We start from the raw sequence: 18,712 nt of genomic DNA, 5'->3' as shown, positions 1-18,712 counted from the left end.
CCCCCTTTTCCCCCTCTTTGTCTCCAAGGAAAACAGTGTTTTTCAGGCAACGCATCCCGCCCCCCCCACCCTCCCCATCTCCCAAAACACATCCCCATCCCCAAGCGCTGCCCATCCCTGGGGACGGCAGCATCGCCGGCGTTTATTTTCCTCTCCAGGACTAAGGATGCTCTCGCTGACCCGCCGCAGGATGGGATGGGATGGGATGGGATGGGATGGGATGGGATGGGATGGGATGGGATGGGATGGGATGGGATGGGCGGACACCCGTCCCCTCGAAGCCCTTCTCAAACCCAGCGAGAAGCAGAAGGAAAAGCTTGCCGTCGTTTAAAACCCGTTCGAAAGAGCTTCCCTCCCTCCTGAGCTCGGCAGGAGCCAGGCACCGGGTGCTCCATCACCTTTTTTTTTTTTTTTTTTTTTCCTTTTTTTTCCCCCTCTTTTCCGTTGGCTTGTTTTTATATAAGACTGTATTTGTAACGTGAACCGAGGATTTCTTTTCTATTCTGTAATTATAAAAGTGGAAGGAAAGTTTCATCCGATGGCTGTTCTGGTTTTGGGGCATTTCCCTTCCTTGTGCAGTTGAATCGATTAAAAAATGGTGGGGTGTTGGTTTTTTTTTTTTTAATAATTTTTTGCTTTTTTTCCCCCCGTATTAATGCTGCCAGCCCATTCCCGCGGGCTCCGCGTCACCCAGCTTGCCACCACCTTATAACCCAGCGCTTCTTTTTAACGATGCCCCGGCGAGATTCTGCCTTCTCCCTCACTGCCCGCGCAGGTAATTTCCTCCCCGGTAGTAAAATAACAGAAAAAAAGGTTAAAAAAAAAAAAAAAAGCAGAAATGCAGAAAAGCAGCATCCTCCGGGCTGGGGGTGGGTACCACCCGGCGGTGGTCGGGTGCATGGGGGCATCCAGGGGGGTCTGCAGCATCCCTTCCCCTCAGGGAAATATTAATAAGCCCCCAAAGAAATATTAATAAACCCCCAAGGAAAATATTAAGAACCCCCCCAGCGTGGGTTTTTTTTTTTCAGGTTGAGCTCCTGAAATAAAGTTTTCCAGCCCCGCAAGGAGCGAGGGCAGGGATTCCCGGCGCTGGGTCGGGGCTACAGACCTGTGGGAAAAGTTCCCTTTTCTCCCCAAACATTCCCATTTTCCGTCACCGAAGCAGCCATTTCGGTGTAGTTCAATGCCACCCCTGCGGGGCCGTGCCTGCTTCGCACGCGGTTTCGCTCGAAGCATCCGAAGCCGTTTCGCTTGCTCTGGTTTTAATTGCTTCCAAACGAGAGGCGGGCGCCCCCCACTCCCATCCCCTGCCTTCGGTTTCTCTCCCCGTTGCCGACTTTTCCAGTGCAGCGGGAGGAGGGAGGGGGCGATGACGTTGAATTAAATCTTCGTTTTGAAATCCCAACGGAAATGGAGTGAGGCCGCGGCAACAAATACGGTGTCTTCGGTGACATCAGGGACCAGAGCGGCAGGATGCTCCCTCCCCCCTGGGCTGAGCTCCCTGGGATGCTTCTGCTCGGCAACTCCCCGTCGCGGCGTTTTGTCACCGGCTTTTTGGGGACACGGTGCCCAACTTGACTTGTTCCCGCTTGTTCCCAAATCCTGTGGGAAGTGAGACTTCATCCCTGTAAGGGTCCTCCCATCCCCAGCTGGGAGCTGGCGTGGGGACAGGTTTGAGCGTGGAGGTGCCATCCCCGGCAGCCCTGGGTGTCCCTGGGCCGGGGTCAGTGGCCCCAGGTACATGTCACCGGGCCACCCACAGGTCCTGCTGGCTCAGCTCTGCGGTGGGACCCCATCCCCAGCACCTGGTCTTTAACAGAAAAGACTAAAAGCAGGTTTCCGGACCTAAAATCCATGGATTTTAGGGGGGTGTGCAGGGACAGAGGAGCCACAGGGTTTGCCATGGGGACAGTGGGGCGTCCCAGCACCCCAGGGACAGGTGGGTGTTGCCTCAAAGCAGTGGGTGTGGGGGGCGGAGGTGGCCCCCACCGGGACACAGGGGTTTCCCCGGGTGTGAGGGGACACGAGCAGCCCCCGCCCTTGAGAGAGTCGCCGGGGAAGGGACACAAAGGACCCTCTGGTGAGGGTGCAGCTGCTGGGGCGGGTGGGGACAGCACTGCCACCACCTCCAAGGGGAACGACCTGTGTTTGGGTGAAGCCTGATCAAACAGGAGTTATCTTGGTAGGTAGGTACCAAGGAAGGGGGGAAGATGTTTGTTTCGGGGGGGGAGCAGGGATGGAGCCCTGTTTCTATGACAACAGTGAGGCCAATCGGACCCCAGGGCCATGGACCAGGGAAGAAGTGGGTTGGCATCCCCATGGTCCTGCTGGAGCATCCTATGGCCACACTGCCGGAGCGTCCCATGGACATGCTGCTGGAGCATCCCATGGACGTGCTCCTGGAGCATTTGTGTCCATCCTGCTGGAGCATCCCATGGCCACACTGCCGGAGCATCCCATGGACGTGCTCCTGGAGCACTTGTGTCCATCCTGCTGGAGCATCCCATGGACATGCTCCTGGAGCATTTGTGGCCATCCTGCTGGAGCATCCCATGGCCACACTGCTGGAGCATCCCATGGACATGCTCCTGGAGCATTTGTGTCCATCCTGCTGGAGCATCCTATGGCCACACTGCCGGAGCATCCCATGGACATGGTCCTGGAGCACTTGTGTTCATCCTGCTGGAGCATCCCATGGCTGTGCTTCCAGAGCATCCAATGGACATCCTGCTGGAGCATCCCACAGCTGTGCTGCTGGAGTATCCATTGCCGTGCTGCTGAAGCATCCCATGGCCGTGGTGCTCGGCCATCCCATGACCGTGCTGCCGGAGCACCCACACTCATGCTTCCAAGAGCAGCTCACAGCCGTGGTGCTTGAACCTCCCATGGCCACGCAGCCAGAGCATCCCGTGGCCCTGCTGCTGGAGCATCCATGGCTGTGCTGTCGGAGCATCCACAGCTGCGCCGCTGGAGCATCCCGCCACCCTCCTCCTCCTCAGCGGGGGAGGAAGGAGGAAACCTGTTTGCCTCCGTGCACCCATGGATCCACCCCTTGCGAAACAAACTCCTGCTGCCCAACCCCTTCCCGGCTCCGGCAGCCTGCCTGGGCAAGCCAGGAAACCCTCCGGCAGGAACGGTGCTCCAGCCTTCGGCCTCGCCATGTTCTGCCTCCTGTGCCTGGGAGGGGGCCAGGTAAGGGGAGGTAAGCACCAAACTGGAGGCTGAAATGGGGCTCTTGAAGTGTTTTTCAATTAAAATCTTTAACTTTAGGAGGCTTCTTCCAGTTCATCGCACAGTGTTTGTGGTCATAAAATTCAATGTCCTTTATCTGACAGGGATCGGGTCCCTCTGGGGGGGGCCGGGAGATGTCACCCAGGTAAGGGTAATAAAGCCACATCACGTGCGCATGTTGGCTGGACAACGATTGCGATGGGAATTCATTCAGAAACACGCGCCGGGGGGGGTGCTTTCTGCGAGTGCTGCCGCGGTAAGCTGCCTCCCAGCAGGGATCTGGGCACACTGGGAAGGTGGCACTGGTGGGACTGGGAAACACGGGGGATGGCTCCGGGAGCTTTGCTGGGGGGGGGGGGTGGTTTGTTGCTGTTACTAAACTGACCCTAAGTCAGAGCAAGGCGACGCTCCCCGCAGCCCTGGGATGAGGTTATTCCAGCAGCCGCGGCCACCACGAGGGAGACACTTCCCAGCTCCAAAACATCCCCACGGCGCAGAAAAAGAAATACAAATACTTGGGAAGCTGCTTTAAAAGCAAAAAAAAACCAAAAACAAACCAACCATCCTGGCTGGGGGCTGGGCCTTATTTCTGGGCATCCCCAGCTGGGATGCGGGATGTGGGGGCAGCCGAAGCCACCCCAGGCACCGCGGGGCTGCAGACGGGGCTCAGCTCCCTCAGAAATCCTGTCTCCAGCTCCAGGGAGAGGAAGGTGATGGGTTTTGCTGGTCCGGACTGGGATCATATACTTAAAATTTAAATAGTTAGTTCTTTTTAAATAACACATATTTACTTTTAAAAAGTCTTTATTTACTTATTTGCTTATTTACAAGTAAATATATTAACTGGTTTATAGTAAATAAAAAGTATTTACTATAAGTAAATATATTAACTTATTTATAGTAAATAAAAATAATTTATTTATTATAAGCAAATATATTAACCGATTTATTTATAAAAAAATAGTTTATTTATTATAAGCAAATATATTAACCGATTTATTTATAAGTAAATAAATTAAATATGTAAGTAAATAAATAGTTAAATTTTAAAAGTAAATAAGTAAGCAAAAGCGAAAATGTGAAACTGCATCCATAGGCAAAGGACAAAACTGTACTGGGGGGTTTCAGGAGTTATAACGACTCAGATTTTAACGTCTTATAACAGAGGAGCTTTTTTAAAGCAAATCGCCAGCCTGCAAAAGCCGGTTTTAAAGGCTTTTCCCAACTCGAATCCCGGGAAAACACATTTCGGAGGCAGCTTTGTGCCGTTTGCTCAGTGCTTCTGCCCAGCGGGACATCCCGGGAGGATGGGGTGGGGCTGAGATTTGCTTCAAGGTAATAAATCCCCCGGGTTTGGGGCTGGAAATTCGGAGGATGGTCCATGTGTCTCCCCGTGAGGCCGTCACCACATGGAGACAGACAGGAAAAATTTGGGATATAGAGGAAAGCCAACCACCCTCTTCCTGATGTTTCCCTTCTTTCTGTTTCCGCCCCGTTTCCCAGGAGCACTCCCCTCCACATTTCTACCGGCCAATTTAGAGCCGCATTGTCCAAGCGGGAACATTTCAAAATGGCAAAGCCAGCTCAGGACCAGCCGCCAAAAACCAAACTGTGATTTTTTTGGGGGTGTCCCAGCTCTTTTTCCCTGCAACCTGAGTGGCGTCTCTTGCGCCAGAGCTGCATCCCTGCAGCGGTACCCGCATCTCACCAGCTGTACGTGCATCCCACCAGCGATACCCACATCCCACCAGTGGTACCTGCATCTCACCAGCGGTACCTGCATCTCACCAGCGGTACCCACATCCCACCAGCGGTACCCGTATCCCACCAGCGGTACCCACATCCCACCAGCGGTACCCGTATCCCACCAGTGGTACCTGCATCCCACCAGCGGTACCCGTATCCCACCAGCGGTACCCGTATCCCACCAGTGGTACCTGCATCCCACCAGCGGTACCTGCATCCCACCAGTGGTACCCGTATCCCACCAGCGGTACCTGCATCCCACCAGTGGTACCCGCATCCCACCAGTGGTACCGGCATCCCACCAGCGGTACCCGTATCCCACCAGCAGTACCCGCATCCCACCAGTGGTACCCGCATCCTACCAGTGGTATCCACATCCCACCAGCGGTACCCGCATCCCACCAGTGGTACCCGCATCGCCGGGTGGCTCCCGGGAACCCCAGCCTGCCGCAGCAGCTACTGCTGCTGGTTGCCAGCTGAACCTGGGTGCCATGCACCCACCCCGGGGTCCTCGGGCAAGGCTGGGTGCTGGCACGGACCCGTCGGAGGAGGTGGAAGCATCCGATCACCCGACCTTCAATTCCCATGCCAGCATGGGGACTCATGGGGAGTGCGAACAGCAACGCCTGGGCTGGGAGCATCACCCCATCCACTCCATGATTCGGGCATGTTACATTCCCAAATCACTCATTTCCCTTGGGAAATGGATATTAAAAAATCTCCTGCCTTTCTGCCTTCCCAAGGAAAGCCTGACTCCTTTCTCCTCACGGTTTTCATCCTTTGCTGGGCGGGGAGGATGCTCGGCACGGGAGCGGGTGCCTTTCCCCCAGGTCCCCGCAGACGAAGGGTTTATCACCCTCATCAGCTTCCTACGGTTTTACAGCCATAATCTGATTTTCCGAGCAGCAGGGGAAATTTTTCAAAATAAAACCGATACAAGTGATCACCCGAATGGCGCTGGCTGTACCTGGTATGAGATGTGTCCCGTCCCCCCCGCCCACGGCTCCCACCCTGGTCTGAAGCTGGGACACGGGTGCAGCATCCCCAGCAGACCCAGAAGCCACCAGGGTACCCCGAACTTCAAAAGGATGTGAGCGTGGGCATCGCACCGCTACCCACAGCCACAGGGGGGCTTGGGGGGGGCTTCGTTTTGAACCCCTTACACCCTGGGCCAAGCCGGTCTCTCCTTATACCACTCTCCCCTGTCTGGCCGTGGCTGAGATGTAATTACAGAGTCCAAGCATCTCTTGCCGCTACCATGTGAAGAAACCCTGTGTCGCCGTAAACAGGAAGGGCAGGAAGAAAAACGAGTTGATTTTCTTCCCTCCCAACCCGAGCAAAGAAATGGCTGAGGAGCAACAAAGGATTAATTTACCCCGCGCAGAAAAGCCAGCTCCCTGCCGCAGCCGCGGGACCCCGGCGAGTCACAGATGTTAAGGAGTAAAAAAGCCGCTTTCACAACCTCAGACAAAGGCATAGAGACGCTTTTCAGGGACTGGAGGAGATCTGTAGATCCGGCTGCCGCGGTCCTAGGTGTGCCGAGTTAAATACGGCTGCTTCCAGGGAAATGGGAGCGGGAGCGGGAGCAGGAGCGAGGCCGGTAGGATGCGGTGGGTGAGTGGGAACAACGACGTTTTCCTGCCTGGACGAAAGCTCATTGCTTGCTTTTGGTGGTAAATTGATTGAGAAACATGTTCTGGGCCTTATTTTTCCCCCTTTGATGAGTGGTCCCTGCCAGGTTGAAGCTGCAGCGGCAACCCCAAGGGCCAACGTCCTCCTGCCATTAGGTTGCCCAGCAGACCCGTGCCATGGTGTGGGTGCGAGGCCCCCAAAATCCCCAGCCCCTCATCCCTGAAAAGATGCTCTTTCCGGTGCTGCCGTCACCTCCTGTCCCAGCCGGAAGGTGACACACGGACGGGTGTTCACCCAAACGAATGTCAGATGGACGTGACGGCCGCCTTGGTGGGAGCTCCTGGGCTTTCTCTGCCGGCTGTGGCGCGTCCGTGGGCACGGGCACAATTTTTGGCTTTGGGATGAACAACGCATGGCTCGTCCTGGGCAGAGACTAAAGCGCCTGACGAGTTCCCTGCAGCCTGCCCACTCTCACCGAAAGATGCTGCGCATATATATATTTTATAGATATATTTATCTATATAGACCAGTGGCCCCATCACTCCCCAGGAGATCAGCTAAGGTGTTTTTGCAACATCCTGCTCCGCTCCTGCAGCGGAGCCAGCTCCGATTCAGCTGCCTTTGAGTTCCCGAGCACCAAGAAGGGGTTGAGGATGGGCTGGAGCACGCCCAGGAGCCAGCACTGGAGCCGAAAACACACACGGGGAAACCAAGGCACGGTGGGGACAATGAGGGGGGAGTTTGCCGGGGATTCGGTGCCAGGAGTCTCCTGCCAGCAGCACGCCAGTCCCAGTGCCACAGCAGGGAAGACAGGAGAGATACCCAGGTGCAGGGGAAGGCAGGAAAAGCTCCATTTTGTTCCTGCAAGCGGGGTGGGTGCCAGCTGTGTTACACCATTCCCCGAACTTCTCTCCCTGCCCTGTTGCCATGGGACTCCCCGTGTTGTTCTGGCACCGGTGCCTCTTGCTCCGGGCGGTTTGGTTGCATCTCTGGGGCCTCCTCCATGAACGCGGTGGAGCCGCTTGCCTAAATTCACCCTGCAGGCCCCGTTCACCCCTCTGGGCTCCAACCAGAGCTGCACAGCCAGAAAGGCAGGTTTTCGAATGTGAAAGTGATGGAGGTGCAACCAGCCGTAACCACCGTCCATCACCTCCATGCAGGGAAAGCGCCTGGGGAAAATTGTGGAGGGATGTGGACAGGCTGGATCGATGGGCCAAGGCCAATGGCGTGAGGTTCAACGAGGCCAAGTGCCGGGTCCTGCACTTGGGTCACAACAATCCCATGAATGCTACAGGCTGGGGCAGAGTGTCTGGAGAGCTGCCTGGGGGAAAAGACCCTGGGGGTGTTGGTCGACTGACGGCTGAATATGAGCCAGCAGTGTGCCCAGGTGGCCAAGGAGCCAACCGCATCCTGGCCTGGATCAGGAACAGCATGGCCAGCAGGGCTGGGACAGCAATGGTCCCCCTGTACTGGCCCCACCTCGAGGGCCGTGTCCAGTTTTGGGCCCCTCACCACAAAAAAAGACACTGAGGGGCTGGAGTGTGTCCAGAGAAGGGCAACGGAGCTGGTGGGGGGTCTGGAGCACAAGTCTGGTGAGGAGCGGCTGAGGGAGCTGGGGGTGTTCCGCCTGGAGAAGAGGAGGCCAAGGGGAGACCTTCTCGCTCTCTACAGCTCCCTGAAAGGAGGGGGTAGCCAGAGGGGGTCGGGCTCTTCTCCCAAGGAACAGGCGATGGGACAAGAGGAAATGGCCTCGAGTTGTGCCAGGGGAGGTTTAGGATGGATATTGGGAAAAAATTTTATACTGAAAGGGTTGTCAAGCATTGGAACAGGCTGCCCAGGGAAGGGGTTGAGGCACCATCCCCGGAGGTATTTAAAAGCTGGGTAGACATAGTGCTTAGAGATACGGTTTAGTGGTGGTTTTTGTCAGATTTAGGCTGATGGTTGGATTCGATGATCTGAAAGGTCCCTTCCAACCTGGGCAGTTCTATGTTTCTATGATTCTATGAAAGGTCTCAGGGCTGGGAGCTCCAGGGCTGGCAGAAGGACGCACATTCCTTTGTCACCACGAGCACAATGACTGGGGGTGATCTGGAGTAAACCCAGGCAGTTACAGTCAAGATGGGTGCAAGAAGAGGGAATAACAGGCAAATGACCAGCTGAGGCTGGTTGAACGTGCAGCCAACACTCAGGACCCTCCAAATTGAACACCTCTAAGGTCTCTTCAGTGCCTCGTCCCTGCGTGCGTGCAAAGCTTGGCCAACACCCATTGCAGCTTTGCCCAGGAAAATCCTGGTCTGCAAAAGGAAGGGTCCACCACTAGCCCAAAGCCCGGGGTCACCCACATTGGGCACCTCCGTTGGGTGCTGCTCCGCTGCCCTCGGCTCCCTCTGGCCTCACAGGAGGAGCAAGGACAGGTCCAGAGGCTGAATCAGCCCTTCTCAGCATGGGCTTGCTGCCTCCAAATTACGCCGAGGGCAATTAGGTGTCTAAGGCAGGTGTCTGAGGGTACATCCGAGCCTCTGTCTCTGCAATGACCATCACACCAGGAGCGCTGGTGAGGAGCTGGGAGCTTGCGGCTGGGAAGCCTGGTGCCGGCCCTGCAAGCTCTGGTGCACAGAGGACACGGGAGCCGAGCGCTGCTCGGGCAAGGCACGGGTGGGGTGGGTTTAGCCAGCGCTTAGGAAATGTCATTTCTCGCTCCCCCAGCAAACCCCAGTCCTCCCTCTGTGCAAAACAAGCCATGCTGGGACGTTCCGCTGGCAAAGCCGTCGGTCCCAAATCGCTCCGGAGCCAGCTCCCTGCCATGCAAAGCACCCTTGCCTTCGGGCTGAGCGGTTCGTGGAGCTTCGTGGCACATGGGGACGTGCAAGCCGAGGCAGGAGGCGTCCAGGTCCCTGGGCTGTCACCCCAGGCTGGGCTGGGCGGCAGCAGGCAGGCAGGCAGGCAGGAGGAGCAGCTGCCTGCTTTAGGCAGAGCCGTAAGAGCCGCCGGGCTGCCTTCTGCGAATCGGAATAAAAGCAGCCTCCACCCAGCACCCAGGCGCATCTCAGTGTCCAAATCAAAGGTGTGCGTGGGCGGAGGGATGGCGTGAAGCTTGGCTTGACAGAAGGTCTCTGTCTGTGCAGGGGGAGGGGACGGAGGAGGCAGCCAGCGAGCACTGCGTGGTGAGGAGGTCTGGGGGGGATGCTGGCGGCAGCGGGGTTTGGAGCTGGGAGCGGAGAGGCTCCACCTTCACCCTTCACCCTTTCTCGCTCAGCAAACCCTCCTGCTGCACCCTGGATTTGAGCAAAATTATTCGGGTTATGAGAGAGAAAAAAATGCAGAAGCATTTCAAGCATGGGACCTCTGTCCTTCACACCGCACGCTCCTTCCAGCTTGGGCAGGAGGGGACACGGGGGTCCCACATCCCCATCTCCCCCACCGCTCTGTCCCGGGGCAGTGCCAGTCCTAACTGGGCCATGGGCGCCGTGGGAAAAACCTCGTCTGTGAATCTGTAATTAAAGACTGGAGCGCAAAGAGCATGTGCCTAAGGGGGCTGAATTAAGGTTGCGCAGGCAAATTTAACGCTGGTATTCCCTAAATTTGAGCGTATGAGTCTGCAGCTGGGATGATGTTCTCCTAAACGTGACAATTTGCTGGGTGGTTGTTTTTTCTTAACCGGGAACATAACAGGAAACACATCTTGAACGTGCAGCATGCAGATAGCTGGGCCCTGGGGAGGGCCCCGGGAGGCCACTGCGATGGGCTGGCAGCAGCAGCATGTCATCACCCTCTCTGGGGTGAGAAGAACAAGAGCAGATTGGACAACTTAAACCCCAAGAAATAAGGTTTGGGAAAGCTAGAAGCAAAGGAGAAATGGGATTGGGGACTGGGAAAACCTTCTGGCTGACCGACCCCCAGCAAAGCCACCGTTCAAAGTCACCTTGCTCCTGTTTGAGCACTGCTGCCCTGTGACTCTGCCTCTACACGCAGTCTATAAGTTTCCAATAATAATATATATTTTTCCTGTATATATATATATTCCAATAAATAGCTCTGTCTGCAGGTAAAGCATACGCCAGTCTCGATGCCGTGCTCCAGCCCAGCCTGTCTCTGGAGATGTTAGAGGCAGGAGAAAGGCAGAGCATCCCTCCCGCTCTGTTTTCCAGTGCCGAGGAAGAGCAAACGGCAAACGCGGAGCTGGCAGAAGGAAATCGTTCCCCACGAAACACAATCAGGCTATGGGACTGCAAGGAGAAGTCATGCGGATGGAGAAGGTAGCAAGCTTCCAAAGGGCTTAGTCATGTAATTGCCTGTCGAGATAATCCAGCGTTGATGTATTTAATGATAACAAACAAGCTGGAAAGCTTAATCAGCCTCCTGCTTCGGAGCTCTAATGATTAAAAATCGGGATGAGGCAGGGTGTGGGGGATGATCTCCAAGAAGGGGAGTCACACAAGGACTCACCAAGGAGGTGGTGTTGCTCCTACCAGTCACAGCGTGTGGGGACAACATGCCACCAGTGGATGTCAAATGTCCCCAGGCAGAGCTTACCTGCCAAATTGATGGGGCAGCACTAGCAGAGGGACCCCTGTGTCCCATCTCCTTGCTCCCGGTGGGTGCCTACACCCTCCTGGGGTCCACAGAGCAGGGAGGTGGGTAGCTGTAATGATCTAGCTGGGATCTTGGGGTGATCTAGCTAGACCATACCAATCCCTTGACTCTCCAGGCTGCGGCTGGCCTGGGACACGTTTGGAGGAGCAGCCGCTGTGGTTGGGACACCCTGAGCAGGGTCAAGTCTCCACTATGACTTGGCAAGGGCTGGCCAAGAGCAGCCCTGGAGCTTGCCATCTCCTTTCCACCTGGGTGTCAACCAAGCCCCGTCCAGCAGCCCGTGCTCAGCAGGGACACCGCTGCCACCTCCCTCTTGGGAGGAAGATGCCACCACCTGAACTCTCCTGCTCACAGCTGCTTTGCTGAACCATAGGATTTTTCGGATCCCACCAGTTCCCAGGGCTGCGCTCAACCCAACTGCTGTCCTCCCGTAGCGCAGCCCTACCTGCCTGCGAGGCTCTCGGGAGGGAACGGCCTCTCGTACCCCAAAAGCTCATTTATTTTATCCACCAGCAACTATCAGAGCTCCTGTTTTCTCTGCAGCTCTGGTGTCCGGGTCCCTGCAGGGTTTGGCAGCTGGTTAAAAAGGCTGATGAAAAGGTAGGAACGTGGAGCTGGGCTCAGCCCCGCTCCTCACTGCCGGGACACGTCTCGGCAGCAAGGTCCAGGGGGAAAACCCCCGCGGTTTAAAAAACAAACAAGAATTTCCTTTTTCCTGGTTTATAGCTGTTATCAGTTGTTTGTGCGGCTGCTTTTTTCTGTAGGTTTCTCAATTACCTTCTTGTTAATAGACTGTATCCGTGGGGTGGCAGGGTGACACCCAAGGATCCTTCCCAACAGCACTCGTGTGCTAGCGACTCTGCCAAAAACATTTCTTGCTGCCTGGCCCCGGGCAAATACCTTCTTGACCCCATAAGAAGTCCTGTGTGTCTCTTCTCATCCTGGATTTAACCCACTTTGGATCCTATAAATCCATCCTGGATTTATCTCCAGTTCTCCAGGGAATTTTTCACTGCTTGCATCTGGCTGTCTTCTTCTTTGGTGGCTCTGTGAGCCGTGGCAAACTGGAGGGAGGACAGCAGAGGACATCACCGGGATGCAGAGGAAGGCATTGGCACGGCTGTTTTCTAGCCGTGGGCCGTGTGGCGTGGCTTTGCCGGCTGCCTTCCTGCTCACAGAGAGGAAATAGTGGGATTTGTTGATAATGACCTTCAAGTCATCAACCAAGATGACACCTTGGTTGTTGTCATCGTACGCGGGATCCGTGTCAGGCTCGGTACAACCCTCATCACAGCGACTGGTGGGAGTTGCTTAACATTGTTAATTTTAGGGGGGTGTATTTTTGCAAGAAAAAGTGACTTTCCAGCCCAAATGAAACTTTCAGACTTTACAGTTGTGAGGTGGGTCTGCAGCCAGAATTTCCTTCAGCTTGCCGTTCACCGCGGCATTTCACCAGCCGCTTTGAGACACTTGGCTGCTGACTCCTGAAAATGTCTGCGCTGGGTTTCTCAACGAGAGCGTGGAAACCCGTAGGCGAAAAGTGTCGGTGAAAACCACGGTTTTATCTGATCGTTGAAAGCTGCTGCAGAAACGAAGGGACGTTTCCCGTCTAAGTCTGCTGATGACGACAAGTCCAGCCCGGAAAGCGTTCACATGCGTGCCCTGAATCTGCCTGTGTGTGGGACTGGGCTCTTACTGGGAAGATCCTGCGGGGAAGGTCCACAGTTTTAGGTCTCTGGCCATCCTTGTGAAGCAGCGGATGGAGCAACGGATGGGTCAGCACGCAGCCTGTGCCCATGAACGAGTATTAAAGCCGCCCAGCTGCAGGGCTGGTCATTACTTTTTGTCTCAAGGCAACACAGTTGGACGAAACACTGTCTCAGTGATGAAGTGGAACGATGTAGTTGGCTTTTAAAGCTTTTTTTTGGTCAAACTGGCACGTTTTGAAAGTATCCTGCATGAAAATCTCAGCAGGTTTTGGCTTGCTTTAGGAAAAAAAATCAAGTAATTCAGTGGAATTTTTTTTTTGTGGTGGCCAACAAAATTTTGCTGCCCCGCTGAAGAACTTGGCACTGGGGGCAGATGCTCTTTCTTCCCATCTGGCTTTTCATTTCTGAGACCAAACTGTCATTGCAATAAAAGTGCTGGACCTCCCTACGCTCCCCCGAGGCTGGGGACGGCCAGGTCCTTCCGAGGGCAGTACTGAAGCCACTCATCTCTGATTTATGGAGTCACTCAATCCATTTTTTTGCCCAGCTGAATCCCTTGTCCTGTGCACGTGTCTTCTCCGTCGAGCTGTGGGAAGCTCTGCTCCGAGGAGTATGAATCACGGCAGCGCTGAGTTTATTTGCTCTTAGACTAGAAGGCTCCTTAAAAAAGAAGACACTGTTGTGTTGGGCATCGCGCCACCAGGAACAGAGTCTGGGCAGAGCATGGATGGAGAGTCTGGATTTGGGCATTTGGCTTTGAATGTGTAACTTTGTTGTTTAATGAAGAGCGTGGTTGACTGAAGCCCCGTCTGTAGTCAAAAGACGGAGAAAGACGCTTCTAGTGAGCCATTTGGAGGTTAGGAGGACATCGACCACCTTCTGGAGGCACCTTTTTCTCTCTGTAGACCAAAGACAAAACCCAGGATAACTTATTCCAGGATTGGTACAGGGTGAGCCAGGGCCACAGAGCTGGGTCTGCCCTTGATGGCCAACACTGCGACAAAGGTCATAGGACATTTCCACCTCCAGAAGGTTTTTCCCGTGGAAGTGGAAGCGATTTCGTTGCCCCCACTGCCTCTTCCCCGCGCGCTGCCTGCCCCCCATGGCTCTTGAAATCTCCCAAGCAGCACGTTCTCCCAGTGGCAGGTTTTCCATGGATCGCAACAAGCCGGGAGCTTGGGCACGGTCTGAGGGGCATGAGAGAGGACGGCAGCGGTGGGAGGCAGAAGAGGCTGCAGGAGGGACGGAGGTGCTGGAAGTGAGACCCAAGCTCTGACTCAGTCCCATAGCCACAGGGCTGCATGTCCCCACGTGCCATTTCTCTGTGCTTTTCTTCTTAAACCGAATAAACTAACTGGCATAAGCGGGTTTTAACCACTAATACTTCATCCACGGGAGGACTCCTTCCCTCCCCCTCTCATTATGCTGGTATAAATGTAATTATCCCAGGTATAATTAACACAAACCATGTTTCTAGTGTCAGCAAGCAGCCTGGGTGTGTGCTGCAACCCGCCGCGGCGTAGCTGTTATCTCTGGCTGACAGCGGAGGGTCAGCGCAGCTCGGGGACCTCTGTGCTCCCACCAGCACGATAGCTCGGGGCCAGGCGGCCCCACCAGCAAGGTGGGGTGCTGAGGTTGCCACTTTGCAAGCGCAGCACCCCGAAACCTGGCCAGCAGAAGCAGGTAGGGACCTGCCAGCCTTCCTTCCCTCGGGCTCCACAGCGAGGACACGGTGTGGGAAAGAGCTGCCGGCCTCTTGCGCTTCACAGCTCAAATCTTCGTCACCCAAGAGCCAACGCTGATGCCTTGGATCAGCCTAGGGTGTTCAGGAGGTGTTGGAGAATTCAACCAAAGGAAAAGGGTGTCTGGGTAGATTTATTTGCTCCGGTGCCAAGATAACACAGGTTCACTATGCCCATTTCCGCTACACCAAGGAGCTGGCCTTGCTCACACTGGTGGGGCCCTGCTCACAACGTTCTGGGGACATTGCATGGTCCACCATGGCATGGCAGAGCCGGGTTAAGGGTTCTACCAACTGGAAGGTGGAGAATTGATTTGGCCTCACCGCACAGGTGTGCTTCTGACGGGCTAACTGCGTCACCGAGGCAGTTTCCTTGGAACAGGACAGCGCAGTTCGGCAGAATAAGCTGCATCTTTGTGAGGGACGCTCGCCAGAAGAACCTGCTGATGTTCCTATTCCAGTGAAGAGCCTGGGGGTAGCCAGGCCTCGCTAACAGGAGCTACTCGTTACACTGGATCCACGCCGCAGTCGTTCCTGGGGTGCTCCGGGCCCGGCAGGGCTGCGTGGCGGCAGGGCAGGGGGGTCCGCGCCAAGTGCCACATGCGCGTTTGGGCAACGTGCAGCTGCGGCGCAGGCAGCCGAACCCAGCAGAGCCGAGTTTATCACAAAGGGGTTTTGCCAGGTCAAATAAACCACGCCGGCACAAGAAAGCTTTGGGTGGCTTGGCTTAAAAAAAAGAAGCATGAACAGTGAAAGCCTTTGCTAACTGTTTATCCCGTCGTGCCCGGCCTGGGGTACTCGGCACCTCCCCGGCTGCAGCCACGAGCTGGATTTCCCCAGGGTTTTGGAGGGTGGCCGGGGCCAAGGTCCTGCTTTCTTCCAAGCCCTGGCTGGCTGGGCTGCACGCTCCGTCACGAATGGAAAAGGCAGCGTGGCAGCGGAGACACCCAACACCCCGGGCAGCCCTTTGGGCAGAAAATGGATGCAAGCCATGCAGCCAGATCTCAGCTGGACCTGGCCTTGCATGTCCTTTAACGGCTGTGATAAATGGGGCTTGAAGTAACTTCTTGTACCCGAAAGGGCAACCCCTCTGCTTCGCCCGCAAAAGCTCAGGCTTCAGGGCAACCTCTCGCCCAGGCTGTGCGGGACCCCCTCGGCTGACGAAGCCCTTTGAAAGGCTGCAGCCGCTGCTTGTTTGCTCTCTCTGTGCATGCGAGGGCATGTCCCCAGCGACGGCAGCTTCCTCCCATTTTTCATGTGTGGCTCTCTCGCCTGGCCAAAGGGGAGAGAAAATATCACATCTAAGCATCGAGTGCAGGCGCTAAATCCCCCCCCCCCGCCCCCGCAAAAACCAGAGGAGCCCAGCAGGAGGGAGCACAGAACCCAACGGCGGCCGCTCCCCACCGAGCTGTCCCTTTAACATGGAGGTGTCACTGCGGGAACTACCGCTCCCAGCGGCCAGCGCCGGGGTTTGATGGCCGGCCTGCGGGCCGGGCCGGCGCCGCAGCGGCGCAGGCTGGGGGGTGTAGTTCCCCCGCAGGCCCGGCTTTACGGGGATGGGGAACGGAGACGGGGGGGACACGAAGGGGAACCCCCCCCCCACCCCCAGAAGTGTGTTGGCCGCTTGTGAGGGCGCGGGGCGAGGCAGAGCCGCTCTCCCCCACCTCCCCGCTGCAATTCTCCGTCACCTTTGTGCGAGCGGGCGGCTGCTGGCTCGGGCAGGGGGGCTAGTGGCCTCCCCATTGCGGGCTCGGGGTGCCCAACCACAGCCCCGTTGGCCGAGGGAGTGTTGACGGCGGCAGCGCGGGGCCTGTGCCCCCCAGCCGGGGAAGGGACCGCCATTATACCTGAGGCCCCCGGCCCCAACCCGGGCATGGCCCGGCCCCAAGCCGCCCCGGGGAGCGCCGACACCTCTAAGGGGACGCACCGGGCACGACCTGTCCCCTTCGCACCCCCCGCGGGGCTCCCCGGTGCGGGTGTGGGGCGGAAGGGGGCGGCGGGCAGGGCCCGGCCCGGCCCGGCCGGGGGAGCGGCGGCCCGGCGCCGCTTGGAGCGGCCTCGCCTTCCCGGCGTGCAGCGCGGCGCCCGTCCCCGCCGGGCCGCCATGTTGTCGGAGTGAAAGGCAGGGGGAGAGGCAGGCGGCGAGCGGCCTGGGGGGGGCCGGCATCCGTCTTCATCCTACCGCTCCGCCCGTGAGTACCGGCACCGGACCGGGCCCCCGCCGCGCCGCGCACTTCAGCGGAGCCGCCGGTGGGGCCATATTGGTGGGGGGGACGGGCGGAGCGGCGCCAGGCCGCCCCGAAGGCGAGCGGCGGCGGGGCGCTGCGCCCGCCTCTCCCGCCCGGCTCCTTCTCGGGGGCCGGGGCCTGGCCCCTATTGTTACCGGGGAAGGAGGGGGGGGACGCGGCGGGCCCCCGCCTCCCCTCAGCGGCTCCCCGGCTGCCGCGCCAGGGCAGGGAGGGGGGTGTTATTGTTGGGGGGGGCGGTGGGCCCATCCCGGCCGGGCGGTGGTGGCACCCCCCGCCCGCACCCCCCCACACCGGGCCCGGCCACCGCCGGGGGACTCCCCAGGGGCTCCCTCTTCTCCCGAGGGGGGACCCGGCCCGGTCCGCCGGAGAGGGCCGAGGCCCCGCTTTGTTGCCCCGGAGGGCCTGGCCCTGGCCCGCGGTGGGGGGAGGCGAGTGGGTGTCGTCCCCCCGGCTTTGGTGGGGGTCCCCGGAGGGGCTCGGTGTCCCCGGCGGCGGAGAGGGAGGGGGCCCCGGCGGCCATGGGGGGAGGAAAAGGCAGACAATACTTTTAGATGTGCTGGGTGACCCGGGGGGGGGGTTGTGTTTGTGTGGGGTTTGTTGGTTGTGGGTTTTTTTTTTTTTTTTGCTTCCTTGTTTTTATCTCCTTTTCACGTAATAACAGCGTTTGGCCCTTTTTAATTGCAAACTTATGAGAGTCTGTCTCTTGCCCCAAGCTGTGGAAAAACTCGATTTTTTTTTTTAAATTTTTTTTTTTTTGGTCAATGTTTAATAACTTTGTCCCGAGCAGAGATTTTTATTAGACAGATCATGAGTAAGGAATTTCCTTTATGAAGCCGGAGGGGGGTGGGGGGTGGGGGTAGCATTTATGCTATTTATTTAGATATTTTAACGCTGGTTTGAGCCATGGGGACGGGGATCGATTTACCCCGTTTCCTGCTGCGTTTCCCCAGGTTTTCAGGAAAACACAAGGTTTCGCGTTAAAAGTTCTGGTAGGCCACAGAGCTCCCGAACAATGGCTGTGCTCGAATTTCCACCCTAACTTTCCAAAAAAAACCAACCACCACCCAACCCAAACTCTTCTCGTTGAACTTTTTGAAACGCGCATCTTCTGCTGCCTTAATTTTTTTTTTATTTTTTTTTTGGGGGTGGGGAGGAATATTGTCTGTTATTTTTAGAGGCATATTGACCAGGAGCGGCAAAGCTCGGCACGCGTAGCTGTGCTCTCGGCGGATTAAAGCTGCTTTATTCGCCGGCGCCGCCGCTTGTGCTTAAAACTTGCTTGGGGGATGTCTCCGAAGTTTGTTTTTTTTGTTCCTTGTGGAACATCCCATAATCTAAAGTATTTTGCTTGTAATGATGACACGGAGCGGTTTATTTACATGCTGTGTTTTCCGCAAGGGAGAAGGAAAATTGTCCGCTTTGAGCGCATGGTAGCAGCGTGGAAGCCTTTGTGCGTAAATACAGAATTCTTCCCAGCAAATGGTTTATCTGGGAAAAGTTTATTGTGGATTTTTACGAAGGGTTTGGGAACGAGAAGGGCCATAGTAGCCATTAGCAGCGGCGAGTCTTGCGGCTAATAAATGTGCGTTGTGGAGGTGACTTGCCGTATTTCTGATGCTGTGTGTGCTTTGAATGACAGGATTCAGCTGTCCGCTGCGTTTACCGCCGCATTTCTATAAAAACACGGCTCGGAACTAAACTTGAACTACCCAGAATGCTCCTTTCCCCTTTGCTCCCTCGCAAAATGTCGCCTTTGCCAAGTTTTCCTCTGGTGTTTGGAGCTGCCTCCTCTGTGTCAGACGAAAGAGGAA

At 56.5% G+C, this 18,712-nt stretch overlaps 2 protein-coding genes across 8 annotated transcripts in view; one reads left to right on the top strand and one right to left on the bottom strand.

Moving 5' to 3' along the window:
* Window positions 1-14,835: 14,835 nt before the first annotated feature.
* On the bottom strand, window positions 14,836-16,758 carry LOC134525403 (uncharacterized). Its single transcript, XM_063356243.1, has 3 exons — window positions 16,341-16,758; window positions 15,458-15,924; window positions 14,836-15,024 (listed from the first exon to the last, which is right to left on the bottom strand). Exons 1-3 carry the CDS (start codon window positions 16,756-16,758, stop codon window positions 14,836-14,838), a joined length of 1,074 nt encoding a protein of 357 aa, XP_063212313.1.
* Window positions 16,714-18,712, top strand: part of PUM1 (pumilio RNA binding family member 1) — an 84,040-nt gene continuing 82,041 nt past the window's right edge. For all 7 annotated transcript variants that reach the window (XM_063356175.1, XM_063356169.1, XM_063356174.1 and 4 more), the window contains exon 1: window positions 16,714-16,844. The gene's annotated coding sequence lies outside the window, so the exon portion shown is untranslated. The remainder of the gene's footprint in view (window positions 16,845-18,712) is intronic.

The sequence above is a fragment of the Chroicocephalus ridibundus genome, chromosome 19 (genome assembly GCF_963924245.1).
Source record: "Chroicocephalus ridibundus chromosome 19, bChrRid1.1, whole genome shotgun sequence".
In the NCBI taxonomy this organism is placed as follows: Eukaryota; Metazoa; Chordata; class Aves; order Charadriiformes; family Laridae; genus Chroicocephalus; species Chroicocephalus ridibundus.
This window is presented reverse-complemented; position numbering and strand designations above follow the sequence as displayed.

What these genes read in the sequence shown, in the direction of transcription:
- LOC134525403 (XM_063356243.1), bottom strand. Translation starts at nt 16,758, where the DNA reads ATGGCGGCCCGGCGGGGACGGGCGCCGCGCTGCACGCCGGGAAGGCGA. An exon ending in AGCCGCCCGCTCGCACAAAG is followed by an intron (nt 15,925 to 16,340) that starts GTGACGGAGAAT and finishes CCCTTTGGCCAG; the next exon opens with GCGAGAGAGCCACACATGAA. An exon ending in TCGTGGCTGCAGCCGGGGAG is followed by an intron (nt 15,025 to 15,457) that starts GTGCCGAGTACC and finishes TCCTGTTCCAAG; the next exon opens with GAAACTGCCTCGGTGACGCA.